General features: G+C 46.0%; 1 protein-coding gene across 1 annotated transcript in view; it reads right to left on the bottom strand.

Annotated features, from left to right (window-relative positions):
• The window catches only part of arfgef3 (ARFGEF family member 3), a gene marked incomplete at both ends in the record, with an annotated part of 134,229 nt that overhangs the window by 44,380 nt on the left and 74,787 nt on the right, over positions 1-15,062 (bottom strand). Inside the window, 5 exons of the mRNA XM_083650524.1 lie at positions 1,784-1,934; positions 6,152-6,262; positions 7,226-7,438; positions 11,041-11,148; positions 14,458-14,623. Coding sequence (XP_083506650.1) covers positions 1,784-1,934; positions 6,152-6,262; positions 7,226-7,438; positions 11,041-11,148; positions 14,458-14,623 — 749 coding nt within the window. The remainder of the gene's footprint in view (positions 1-1,783; positions 1,935-6,151; positions 6,263-7,225; positions 7,439-11,040; positions 11,149-14,457; positions 14,624-15,062) is intronic.

Genomic DNA, 15,062 nt, shown 5'->3' with positions numbered 1-15,062 from the left:
GCAACCAAATAAAACGTCAGTATGAATGAAGTTTGGCAACATTCAGAATTAAGCTACACTGCGGCCAACTTCAGTTACATGTTCAGAACGTTACTGCTGCGAGGAGCCGATGGCTGTACCCGGTCGTCATTTAACGTTAGTTACAAAAGCACGTCGACAGTGTTTTCTCACTGCCAGTAGCCTAACTACAGTAGGGTTTGACAGATCACAGTCAGCGCTCCCGGTCCTCGCTGCTCGTTAACGATTTCCAATAGGCGTTATTCTGATAAACTGGTCACATATACGTTACGTTCTCACCCGACAAATATTAAAACTTTAAAACAGTTTGGGGTTTATCTTAGCTTGAAAACAGCTTTTTGGCAAGTCTAAATGACTGCGGTAGGCGTACTCTACTTCCGCGTTTAAAACCGGAAGGACGATTACGAAATGACGTCATGCAGAACGTCCTTGTATGGGCAAAGAATAAGGTGATCACACTGCCACCTAGCGACCTGGCATGTACATTACGGCGTTTTAAAAATGCAACAGCGCTCATGTAAACAGGGAGAAGGTGTGAAGGAAAAGGTGTGAAGGAAACGCTATTGTGTCGTTTCTTTCAGAAACTGTCCTCGTGTAAAGGGCCCCAGAGACACACAGAGAGATGGGGATTGTGAATGAGATAAAGGTGTGTACAGTCAACAGTAGATGGGGTTGATTTAAACTGTATCTGAAGTCACAAGGTGCTGTTAGTGAAACATGTCAGTAATATGAGGCGTCTGGGTAGTGTAGAGGTAAAGCACTCGTCTACCACCGCGGAGAGCCGGGTTCAATTCTCTATGAGTCCCGGTCGCTGCACTAGTGCCTCCTCTGTTCGGTCGGGGTCACATGTTTGGGGGGAGGTGAACTGGGGGGAATAGTGTGATCCTCCCACGCGCCACCTCCTGCCGGCGAAACTCCTCGTCGTCAGGTGAAAAGAAGCGGCAGGCGACTGCACATGTAGCATTCAGAGGGAGCATGGTGCTAGTCTACAACTCTCCCCAGATGGGGTGGAGCAATGGCCAGGACAGCAGGGGGAATTGGGCCAAGTACAATTTTGGAGAAAAAAGACAGTGTAACATTGTGGACAGTAGCTTGCAGACAGTATTATATATTGAAGAGTTCATTTGCAAAAACAGGTAAACGCCATTCTTAAAATGAACAAACAACATCTGTTTGATACTCCCTGGAGTGCACATAGAAAACATTATTGAGGTGATTTATGTGAAAATTATCAGATGAATATGTTTTAGTTATGACTGATAATAGAAATGTCCCAAAAATAAATAAATTACAGTATAAATACACCAATATATAAAATAAAATGACAAAAAATCCAAACATATAATTATATATATATTATATATATACAGTATTACCTCGCCCAATGGACACAATATTGAGACGGTGTCGGAATATACAAATCTTGGTTGGAACAAAAAGTCACTTTCAAATTTCACATTGACACACTTGTCAGCAATCTACGACAAAAAATGTGTATTTGTACAGAAATAACGCTAATTAAGTTCAGTAGGAAGCGGATAACGATCATGACGAATGTACTTTAGTCACCGACTACTCCCAAAGGGCAGTCGACTAGTTGAATGGTAGGGGTGTCCAAATGAATCGTTCAATCGATGCATCGCGATGCGGACGTGCCGCGATGCATCGAATCGGATCGTTGACAGATAATCGTTGAATGGTTTATGTTTAAATTTCAGTTTAGTTTCAGTAAAGCAGTTTTTAAGTAAAAAAGGGAGTCGTGTACCTGAAGACATGTGGCCAGCAGTCGTGGTTGTGGCTGCCCATTTCCAGGCCCACGTTCAGAATGGCGTCCATGCACAGCACATGAGCCGTGTGGAGACGCACGCCATGAGCACGCCCCAGCTGCTCCCACCGCTGCTCCACGCGCTGTTTCACTGCACACACACACGCACACACACGCACGCACACACACGCACACATGCACGCACGCACATGCATGCACACACACGCACATGCATGCACACACACGCACATGCACGCGCACATGCACACACGCACACACGTACGCACACACACGCATGCACGCACACACACGCACACGTGCACACACACGCATGCACACACACGCACATGCACGCGCACACACACGCATGCACACACACGCACATGCACGCACATGCACACACACGCATGCACACACACGTGCACACACACGCATGCACACACATGCACACACACACACACACACACACACACACACACACACAGAAACAGAAACATGCAATAAAAACTATGGTTCATTCTAATGAGCCTAATTCGACTGATCGTTGCAAAATGTGGATATGAAACAAGAATCATTCCGTTCGACACCTGTGAAACGTCAGCAATAAACGTCCAGACCCAATGAGTGCTCCAGAGTCTTACTTCAGTTAGCCTGTTTGAAGTGCCCCGGTAAAAAGCTTCTCTACAGTAGGTACACTGCCCTCTACTGTTGACTGTTGAGCACCAGGACCATCTTAACACATTGAGTGCCAAGGACGTCTCTGGACGTCCTAAAAAAAAGTAACGAGGAGTGCCAAGGACGTCTGTGGACGTCCTAAAATCATAATTCATATTATTCCATAATTCTGCTGTTTAAGGTCGTACCTAGCCAGTGAGCATGAATCCCTTCAAGGGATCACACGGCGCCACCTTAAACATCGACACGGGAGCTGCGCCACCCACCTCAGATCCTTTACTTTGTGCAGGAGAAAGCAGGGAAAGACGTGATCAAAGGGGAAACCGATGCATGCTTCAGCCAGAGCCGTATAGATTGCTCTGTCTGCAGCGGACAGTTGGCTCGGCTGCATCCGCGCCCACAACTGAGCTCTTCTGCTTCTATCTACGGTATCTGCATATAGTTTCTCCACACGATTCCCTGCCAGAAAGCCAGCACCCGAAGCCGAACGGCCAAACCTTTTCGTTCAGTCGCGTTTGGCATTTCCTTGTTGCGCTAGGATCCGTCCGGGGCAAAAACGGAGTCTGTGAGAAAACAGACTCTGTGCGTGTGGGGAGGAGCCCGCAGCTCAGAGGTGGAGGGGGGGGGGGGGGGGGGGGGAGGGGGGTGGGGGGAGCAGGCTGCACAGAACTACACCACGCCACCACATCAGAAAACACCAGCCAGAGTCAGTGAATGCGCTCGAAATTAGAGTGCAAAAAGTATTCATAAAAGTGACTATATCTTGAAAAGTAAAAAAAAACGGCAGAAAACCCTTGAAAGTGCACTTCTTTCAGAGGCTGTCATTTCATAATGGAACTGTCTAGAAACAAAATTTCTTCTTTGGAAGAAGCAGGAGTGTTCAATGTTTCATTAGAGTCCAGCCCTGTCAATATAGCCCTAATAGAAAAAATTCTATAGCTGTTTTCAACTGAATGGAAGTGAATCTGGCACAGGCTCCAGACAATTTTACTGAAGCGCTGTGGCACTCAATGTGTTAAGCTGTGTTCACACCGAGATATGTATTTTTCTCCCTGTCGCTCGATTCAACCCTTTGGAATCGCTCTGTCGCTGTGTTTAAATCGCTCCGCAAACCGGGAGCGCACTCCGCCCTCGGGCCGAGGTGTTCATACTCAGAGCTCGGAGAGAGGGAGAGACTATTTGTGCACAATTGGCAGCACCTGTGTCGGTCTGATAGATGTGGGCGGGTGCAGCGAGCTTGAGAAACGAGAGAGATCTTCACTGTCAAGAAACAAGCAGCACACAGCTCTAACGTTAGACAGGATGAAAATGCAAACAACGCAACTGTGTTTTCCCCCGATGCAAGAATGAATAAATACTCGCTCGAGTTGGGATATTTCATCTCGGGCGACGAGCGAATTTTCGCCCTATCGCTCTGTCTCTGTCGCTCAGACGCCCAGCGATTTTTCTCCCGGGCGAATATATGCTCAATCGCTTGTTTGCATTGACTTTGTACGTAAACTCGATGCCAGCGAAAAACTTTAATAGGTCGGTGTGAACGCACCTTTATTCTAAACCTGGCTGAAGCACGTTGGACTTCACTACTGGGTCAAAAGGACACGTTTTGTAATAAAAATAAAAAATAAATCGAAATAAAAGGGAAAAACCAGAAAACTCCATAAAACATGCATACATTAAGTTTAAATGGGTGTAAAAAGGGCTTTTGATGGTTTTAATCAGTTTCAGATTAAATCTGATGCTGGGGATGTTCTCTCTCTCCGTTCTTTTCTTTTTTTCATTTATTCCCATAAGGACAAAAAGTATACAGGCAAACTAAACACTGCACGTGCCTTCCTGTCTTAATGCAGTGGTCATGTGCCGTCATCTACACTAGATGGCGCTAACCACGGCACGGATCAATTCAGTCAGCTGTTCTTCCAAATCTGCCGCCATCGTCTTTGTTTACACAGTAGGGTTGGGTACCGTTCACATTTGAAGCGGTACTGGTACCAGTTCCAGTACCTGAAATTCCGTACCGGTATCCAACAGACAATTGGACTCGAGTCATAGGGACTCAGACTCGAGTCGACTCGAGTCGCAAATTTGACGACTTCCGACTCGACTCGGACTTGGAAGGTAAATACTTGAAACTCGACTCGGACTTGGAAGAAAATGACTCGAAACTCGACTCGGACTTGTGACAAGATCAGCCGAGTGCACCAGCTGGGCGTACGCCTAGGTTTACACGCTACGTCCGATGTAGAACTCAAAGTTACGACTAACTTAATTTTATGACTAGTGCACCCTGTATGCGCTGCGTCTGTGTATGGAGCAGGCGTAAAAGTTACACCCAAATGCGTAGCTACTCACTGACAGCTGTCTCATCTTGATCTGCGCGTGATGCGGCCGGAATCTTCTCCAAAAATATCGATCGATATGTGCTGTAAATATAGACGTTTTGGGCGCAGGACCTCCGCTCGTCGGCGGGTTTTAAGCTGATGCGTCGGAAGATCTTTCAATTTCTTCCTGACTTCGTCAACTGCCCGCAGTGCGCAGTCTGCCATCGCATTCAGTACTGATTGCACTTGTGATCAAACTGCTTGTGTTGGCGCTGTTAAATTGAGCTGTGAGAACGTTTCTATGCTTTGAATACAACTCTATAAGTTTGAGCTGAGTTGGAGCTGTCTGTCAGCTGTCTCGAGCTCGTCTGAGAGAAGTGTGTTGCTTGGCAACAAGCACGTATTAACGTGAACGCGCACGTCTGCAGCCTAAATAATCTCTGCCTTGTCATTTTTTCTAACCTGTGACTCGACTTGACATAACCTGTGACTCGACTCGAGACTTGACTTGAAATAACATTGTGACTTGACTTGACTTGACTTGCCGACAAAAGGAAAGACTTGGGACTTGCTTGAGACTCGGAACCAATTGACTTGAGACTCGCTTGGGACTCGGATCAGAGGGACTTGGACAATTGTCTGGTATCCAATGGTACTTTTTGTTTGGTAAGTAATTTCAGTTGTAAAAGAAAAAAATCTATTTCAACATTATTCATTTAGAACATTTCAAACAGATGCGCTCTCAGCAGGTACCGGAATTTGGTACCGATAGTTTTGACTTAAATGGGTCCTTAAAAGTGCTCCAAAAATTCACGGATGACGAAAGAGGGAGCGGAGGGAAATGATGACACTGTTGGTTTTGTGAATGAACTGTGTCGGGACATACTGGGAATAAACCAAGACCAACTAAATATAACCCGGGCACATTGCACCCCTCCTCCATATGCACGCAAGTAAAGGAGACCGGCCGCACTCGATTGTGGTGAATTTCCTGAACTGGGATGCGTTAGGTCTTCTAGTTTCATATGATACCAGGATGTCGGCCGCACAGATTTTTCCTCCATAGGGGCAACGATAGCGTGCGCATCCTTGCATTGATGCATGCTTTCCTTACATTGATGTTAGAGCCCTTAATCTGTATGAAAGATGACAATGTTGTCTTGAATAAAAAAATGATGCAATCATTTAACATTTTCATTTTGCTCTGCTATAATCAATGATATACTCAGGAAACGCTCACTCCAATGCTGTCAACTCAAACTGTGTGTAGTTTGTGTATGTGTGTGTGTGTGTGTGTGTGTGTGTGTGTGTGTGTGTCTGTGTGTGTGTGTGTGTGTGTGTGTGTGTGTGTGTGTGTGTGATGGGTGGTGGGTACCTTGCGTGATCGTGTCCCCCGTCTCTCCCGCCTCCCTATCCTCCCTCTCCTCCTGCACACAGGAGGCTGCGGCCATCTGGGCCAGAGCCCATGCACAGTTAGCAGCCACACCTGAGAGTACACACACACGCGCACACACACACGCATGCACGCACGCACGCACACACACACACACACACACACACACACACACACACACACACACACACACACACACACACAGGAAACATAGAAAAATTAAAATTCTGTCATCATCTACTCACCCTCATGACATTGCAATTTTGTCCATAATTATACAGTTGTACAGTTGTGTCCATCTAGCGTATTTTTCCGACCGTTAAACGCTGGAAGTACGCTGAGAAGTGCTGATCTCAGCGCACAATTAACATCTGAAACTAACGTTAGTTCAGTGCGGTAGCTAGCTTGATAGCTGACAGCTAACATTAGCAAACAACACACATACAGTGATTTAGCTCAACACTCACCAGAAATATTAAGTGTCTAGCCAATCTGCTCCCACAATTGAGCCTTTCTGTCTCTGTTGCGATAGTTTCTCCATATGATTAGTTGCCAGAAAAGGAGCAACCGACACCAGCGTCTTTCTGAAAAGTTAAAATATTTTCAGCTGGAAGCGCTGGGAGTCGGGCGCACAAAAACGGCGGAGCGCTGTGAAAATAGACGCTGGGCACTGCGCACTTTCTCTAGACGTCCGTGTGCGCCCGCATTCGCTCTCCCCCCATTGGAAATAACTGAAAATAGATGCCGGAGCTGATGAAAAGACGCTAGGTGGACACAGGCCCTAAGACACAGAGAGATTGTGTCCGTATACAGTAAGACACAGAGAGATTGTGTCTGAGAAACTGTCTGAGAAAACCAGTCCCCATTGGGCCGCACTAAAGTCACTGGGGACTGGTTTTCCCTGGGTTTTCTAAGGCAAATGAACTCAAACACATCAAGATACAACTTTTGTGTGGCTCGATTGCCTACTGTCCTATCAAATAAAGGCAAAAATGCCGCAAAGATAATCTCAAAAAGAACAACAACAACAAGACGAAACAAACACATTGCTCATACCCAGAGCACAGCTGAGGGCGGCAGCTTTGCGCAGGCCGTCGAGGCTGAGGCAGATGGTGTCTCTCTCCCTCTGGCTCTGCTCCTTCAGCCCCTCGGCCCCCAGGATGAAGGCCAGCCTGGAGCTGCCCGCCATGCGGCCCGTCAGCGGCGTGGACAGAACATCCATCAGGTTCTTCCACACACCGGTCAGGAGGAAGCGGGCGAACACGGCTCCTGGAGGAAACACAAACGCGCGCACGCACGTGCACGCGCACGCACACACGCACGCGCACACACACACACACACACACACGCACACGCACACGCACGCAGACACACACACACACACACACACACACACACACACACACATTACATTACGTCATTTGGCAGGTGCTTTTATCCAAAGCGACTTACAATAACACATTTTTGTCAGCAATAGAGCAATCAACTATGGAGCACTACAACCTCTGAAGGAACAGTGGTACAAGTTTAGTTTAGGTTAGTAGTAAAAATGTCATTACCAACTTCCTGTAATATGATTTGGGTTAATATCACAGTTCATTTTTCTGCCCCACGATACATATTGTCACTTTCTTGCATTGTGATATATTGAATTTCAATATATATATATATTGTCCCATCTAGAGCTGCAATGATTACCGTAGTCTAGGGGTGTCACGATACACTCAGTTCACGATACGATACGTATCACGATACTGGGTTCACGATAACGATACGATACGATACGATTTTAACAATATTTTTTTAAACTTGAATAATGACAATATATGACTGGAAAAGTAGTATTTTATTTGAAATGCACAAATACAAAACATGCTGTTGTGGGAAATTGTTATTACAATAACAACTAGAAAAAACATGAGATTGGAGATAAGGCTTATCTTGAAATAGAATGAGTTACACCGTCACTTAGATTTACTTTGAACTAAAAGGTTTCTCAGCAGTATAAATTCTCATTATGCATCTTCAGTTTTTCTTCAAACTCAAACAACAAGACTTTTCTTAGTCTATTTTTTATGCATCTTCAGTTTTTCCTGTCAAGTAAACAGTTTTGCCAGAAACTCAATTGAATGGTTTCTCTCCTGTATAACTTCTCATGTGTCTCTTCAGAGACTTGTTCAACTGAACTACTTTCCACACATTGAACTTCAACAAACAAAGACGTTTCTTTGTCTACTTTTGGAAAAAAAAAAAAAAAAAAAAAAAATCACGATATGAGATTTCATCTCAACGATACATATCGTGACGTTTTACTATCGCGAAATTTCGTGGGACGATATATTGTGACACCCCTACCGTAGTCTATTCATCGATTCATCGATTCATCAAAGTGCTTGTGACATCTCACATGTGGCCTTGAACTACAGCTGAACATTTAGCCCAGTTTGGAGAAAATACAGAGATCAAGGCGAGAGGCAAAGCTACAGGAGATGATGATGACGCGAAAAGTCTGTAAACACACACGTGCAAGCACACACACACACACACACACACACACACTAGAGAGCTGCGCGGGCCTGAAATCTCGGCCCGAGCCCTCCCCGGCCCGTGACATGCAGGCCCGTGCCCGACCCGGCCCGGATGAGTCATGAAATTAATTGGCCCGAGCCCGTTGCGAGGCCCGACATCAATATCACGATATGACGACACATCTCTCTCTCCCTCTCTGTGCATGCTGCCGCGCCGCTGAACTCGTTGGTCCAAAACGTTGCTAGACTGTGTTGCCTATGAAGACAAACACTGCAGCTTTCTCTCTGTCTCTCTCTCCCCCTCTCACACATGCTACCGTGGCCTATCAAAATCCACACATATTGTCTCGAGAAAGAGAACGTTAGATCGTTTAATTGCCAACAGCAACAATGCCCACAAACTGAAACATTATGTCACTCAAGCATATCGAAATTAAAACAGCAGACTTACCGTTTATAGCTGCATTGAATAACGTCACATTAGTGTCCTCACAATGTATGGTAGATGAGTTCATTTTGAACAGGTTGAAATGAGCTTTCCCTACTGCAGTGGGGACTGTTTAACTCTCCCCTCGCAAACTTTGTTTTATGTCCATCGATCTCATTTCTCTCTCACGACACGGACACGGACACACGCGGCTTGTTTTGTTGTTGTTTTTTACGCTGACGGAGTGGCAGACTAACGTCACGGTGAGGGTGTGTGTGTCTGTGTGTGTGTGGCTGTGGCTAGGCGAGTGTCTGTGCAGTGTGCGCTCCTCCTCTTTGTGTGACTGCTCTGCTGTGTAAAATCAAGCGAGTAATACAACGTTATTTTATTTAATTATTGAAAAACGGCCCGACCCCGGCCCGGCCCGGACCTATTAATTAAAAATAAATAAAAAACGAGCCCGGCCTTGGCCCGTATTGGCAGGCCCGAGGGGCCCGCGAGGGTACCCTCGGGTTTGCAGCTCTCTAACACACACACACACACACACACGCATACACACACGTCATGGGGGATGACTCAGCGGTGGTTACCGTGGCAACACCGGCCAGTCTTCTGTTGTCAGCTAGTCTCAACGCCAGACCCATGAGAGTTCTTATGCTGATACACTATGTTACTGCATGCTGCAGATCTCTCTGGGTCTGATACACTATGTTACTGCATGCTGCAGATCTCTCTGGGTCTGATACACTATGTTACTGCATGCTGCAGATCTCTCTCTGGGTCTGATACACTATGTTACTGCATGCTGCAGATCTCTCTCTGGGTCTGATACACTATGTTACTGCATGCTGCACATCTATCTGGGTCTGATACACTATGTTACTGCATGCTGCAGAGCTCTCTCTGGGTCTGATACACTATGTTACTTCATGCTGCACATCTATCTGGGTCTGATACACTATGTTACTGCATGCTGCACATCTATCTGGGTCTGATACACTATGTTACTGCATGCTGCAGAGATCTCTCTGGGTCTGATACACTATGTTACTTCATGCTGCACATCTATCTGGGTCTGATACACTATGTTACTGCATGCTGCAGAGCTCTCTCTGGGCCTGATACACTATGTTACTGCATGCTGCAGATCTCTCTCTGGGTCTGATACACTATGTTACTTCATGCTGCAGATCTCTCTCTGGGCCTGATACACTATGTTACTGCATGCTGCAGATCTCTCTCTGGGTCTGATACACTATGTTACTTCATGCTGCAGATCTCTCTCTGGGTCTGATACACTATGTTACTTCATGCTGCAGATCTCTCTCTGGGTCTGATACACTATGTTACTGCATGCTGTAGATCTCTCTCTGGGTCTGATACACTATGTTACTTCATGCTGCAGATCTCTCTCTGGGTCTGATACACTATGTTACTGCATGCTGTAGATCTCTCTCTGGGTCTGATACACTATGTTACTGCATGCTGCAGATCTCTCTGGGTCTGATACACTATGCTACTGCATGCTGCAGATCTCTCTCTGGGTCTGATACACTATGTTACTGCATGCTGCAGAGCTCTCTCTGGGTCTGGGACACTTCCCCACAGCGGGCTGGTTATGGGAGGGAACCGTTCACTTGGCCAATCATAATGCCAGCGATGGCTTCAGTCCTCTCCAATCAGTAACGACTTTGTGATCAGACGACACGGGATGCGCGGCCCATTCTTCGAACCGCTCTCTCATCGGTGCTACGACCTGTCACTCAATTCAATTTCAACCCGCCTTCAAAAACCAGCAGTGGCTGTGAAGTGGCACAGACTCACGTATGTAGTATGCGGGGAGCGCAGCGATTCAACGTCATATTTGACTCTGGGGAGAGACTAACGTTCAGCCAGCCAACCATCAGAACACAGACCTGCCATGGCGATGTCACTGGCAGCCTTGTCACAGCTGAAGGGTGATTGGCTGGAAGCTCTCCTGATCAGCTGGCCTCCAATAGCACTGCTGCCCAGACCGTCAATATCTGACAGAGACCACATGGAGGCAGAAGAGAGGCGGAGAAAGGAAAGAAAGGGAGAGGAGGAGCAGATTATTTTATTAATGAATCTTAATAATTATATTGACAATTGATTGACAAAGTGATTATATAGTGACAATTTTGCTGCTATTATCTCATGTCAGACAGCTGCGGTTAGCTACAAATCATAATGAAAGCATATGAGGGAAGTAACATAAGAGTCATTTCAGCATTATACCCATCACTAAACACTAATGATAAACACTCGACTGGTTACATGAAGGTGAAATGGGAGAAAGAGCTTAGTGTTGAAATCTCAGATGTAGACTGGCTAAATATGTGGAAGACACATCACCAAACAACCACCAACTCACGGACCTGGAGGGAGTTCTCATGGAAAAATCTGATCCGGTATTTATATTACACCGAGAATGAAAAGTAAACAGCTCCACAAACGACAGAAGTGTTGGAGAGACCGTGGGTCTTTTGAGGTTGATCACTCTCATGTTTTCTGGAATTGTCAGAAAATAAGTACATTTTGGGAAATGGTATCTGAGGAACTCCAGCAAATAGTAGGATATGAGATTCCTGAGAGCTGTTTGCTTCTTTATCTCTGTCTCGGGGAGTGATAGATATTTGGTTAGAATACTGTTAGTAGCAGCCAAAAAAAGCTATGACTACAGTAGGAACTGGGGAAGAGAAACGTCACCAACAAAAGCAATGGTTAACAATTGTGGAAGAAAACATGTTTAATGGAAGAAGAGGAACTGGAGAGTGAAGGGAAAATAGATCCAAAAGACCAAAAGATGCATTTTCTTTTTCCTTTCTGTTTCTGTTCCCCCTTGTTTGTAAATGTACCATTATTTGTTGTCAATAAAATAATTTGTGACAACAAAAAATTAAGTATAACTTCTTATCGTTCTAGCAGTATATCATTTTAATCATTCACTTCAGATTTATCTTTACCAGAGTCAGAAAACGGACGCTATGCGACAGTGAGCGTCACTAAGCCCCGAGTCGGACACCCTGGCTCCATGCTAGCGTAAACAATGCAGTTAAGGCATTAACAATCGATGGGCGAGTGTCACCCAAGCTCGCCGTACGACTTTCTCTCATCAAAATCTATTTCCTAAACTATTTGGAGCTTTTAATGACCATGTGTTCGTATGAAATTTGACGTGTCGAGTGTTAAGAGTGCTAAAGTAATTCCACAACACTCGCTGGCGTCCGCTTAACCTTTTACACCATTGTTCTGCTAACAACAAAATAAATCATTATTTAATAATCGGAGTCAAATACATGGCTGTACAGTATATTAGGGATGCACCGATTTGAAAATTTGGGCCGATAGCCTACCGATAACCGATATTAACATTGCTGTTATGGCCGATAACCGATATTTACCGATGTCGATATGATCTGTATAAAAACAAATTTCTATGATAATAAAAATTTTGCACATACCGAAAAAACATGTACACTGAATTTAAAAAAGTAATGCATTTCTTTATTTCCAAAACATTTGGAAAAGCCCATAAATCATAGACATTGTTTCCTCTCAATGTGTAAATTTTGGCCAATACTGATAACCGATATTACCACTGCAACATCGGATTGCCGATATATATCGTGCATCCCTACAGTATAATACTCAATGACAGAAGGCAATCGTTCGATCTGAAACACTGCAGTATCATACTGTATCACTGACCTTCAGAAAGGCTCAACACAGTGGGCAGAATGAAGGGTAAAAACACTTTACTGCTGCTAAAGTATGACCCCCCAAAACTGTCAGCCACTGGTTGATAAGTTATAGCGTATGTAAGAACCTGTATGATGATACAGTATATGATCTGGATGTGGAAGTATGCTGTTAATTAACAGAAGCATTAATCTATAGTGGTGGTTATGTTGAAACAAACATTTATTTGAAATGTAAACATGTTGGTCTGCAGTAGAAAATAATTTCACACGATGGAAAACATGGTTTTTCCTGGCTCAGAATGGGCCTTGTGGCCTCGACTGGTCTTGAAATAAAATCCTGAGTCCGGCTTGTCTGAGACAAGTCAAGGCCGAGACCAATATCAGTGTAGCGGTAGATTCCCTGACTACCAACATGAGGGTCGCAGGTTCGCGCCCCCGTGTTGCCTCCGGCTTGGTCGGGCGTCCATACAGGCACGATTGACTGTGTCTATGGGCGGGAAGCCGGATTAGGGGTATGTGTCCTGGTCGCTGCACTAGCGCCTCCTCTGGTCGGTCGAGGCACCTGTTCGGGGCGGAAGGGAACTGCTGGGAATAGCGTGATCCTCCCACATGCTACGTCCTGCCGGTGAAGCTCCATGCTGTTGGGTGAGAATAAGCATCTGGCAACTGTGCATGTGTCGGAGGAAGCATGGTGCTATTCTGCGGCTCTCCCCAGATCTGGGGAGCTGACCAGGGGCCAGTTGCACCAACTGGTCTTACACTGGTCTTAAGCTAAGTTGGTCGTAAGTTTACGACCTAACAGCTATGCCGGTTGCACCAAGACGGCTTAAGCCTTCTTTTCACTACGCCCAGGCGTAACTCCTACGCCTGGTCAGGAGGAGGCGTAGTGCCTGCCTGTAACAGAGATCTCAGCGGAGACCTTTTTGAGTCCTTACCGTCATCGTCGTAACACAGCCAGTTCTCCGTCTTTGAAAGCACAATGTTAGATTATAACTAACTAGTTGTGTGGCTTAGCCTTCCCAAATGTTGCCGTTCATTTTTTAGAATTTAATACATAGAATTGGGAACATTACATTCAATTTCATTCAGACTGTCTGTCTGGCTCAATCGCCGCCATTTTTCCATTTTTCCCCCGGAGCGAGGGAGGGTGGGAGTAGGGAGGGTGTAGTGATGCACATACAGTAGTGGCTGATAGAGCGTAGTGGCACAGTGACGCTCCAAGCAGGTTGCGAGGCACATTTTTGCAACATCATCCAATCAGGGTGCATTCCCTGGCAATTCACATGGACGCGCATTGCTACGACCAGCATAGTTAAGACCAAAAAACGTAAGCCGTGTTGGTGCAACAGGCATAAATCCACTCTAAAGACTGGTCTTAACTAAGACCGACGTAGGAGTTACGACCAGGCATAGTTAAGACCACTTGGTGCAACCGGCCCCAGGGCAGCAGGGAGAAATTGGCCAAGTACAATCGGGGAGAGAATGGGGGGGGGGGGGGTCAGGGACCGAGACCATCAAAATCTGGTCTCAATACCGGTGGGTCTCGAGTACTACAAAACTAGTTTGTGTGTATGTGTGCGTGTGCGTGCGTGACGGTGCATGCGTGTGTACCTGTGAGCATGGTGATGAGAGGCAGTGCATGGTCCTCGGCAGAGCCGCAGTACCCAGCCTCGGCCAGCAGGTTGCGCTCCAGCACCTGGTGGTAAAGCTCCTCGATCCAGGCCTGGGACAGCACCACCAGCACCCCGCTGCTCTGGATCACACGCACAAACTCCTTCTGCAGACAGACAGACACACACACACACACACACACACACACACATGACACTCTACTCTATCAAGTGTAAATGTTGCATTTTGACTGTGCTGAGTGACACTGCGGTGGCAGGCTGGCCGAGGCAGCGTCGACAGACATTTCCACGTCCGGTGTGTTCCCGAGACTGATACATGTCGTAAAAATTGTCTAAGATAGCCCACCAACAGATAGAAAAACATGAGCATATATGTGTTTAATGTACATACAAAGAAATGGGATTTGCGAAACTCGCATAAAAAAAAAAATATCACAATTTGCCTCTCCCTAAAGGTCCAGGTCGCTCCCCTGGCCGCTCCTATACTGGAGCCTGACTGTGCTGTGCAAGCTCCGCTCCAGCTTCATTCCAGAGGTGCAGGCTAAGCCAAACTTCCTGTCTGTGGCTAGCTAACTCGCAGTCTCT

The sequence above is a fragment of the Poromitra crassiceps genome (genome assembly GCF_964638095.1).
Source record: "Poromitra crassiceps genome assembly, chromosome: 14".
Taxonomy (NCBI): Eukaryota; Metazoa; Chordata; class Actinopteri; order Beryciformes; family Melamphaidae; genus Poromitra; species Poromitra crassiceps.
This window is presented reverse-complemented; position numbering and strand designations above follow the sequence as displayed.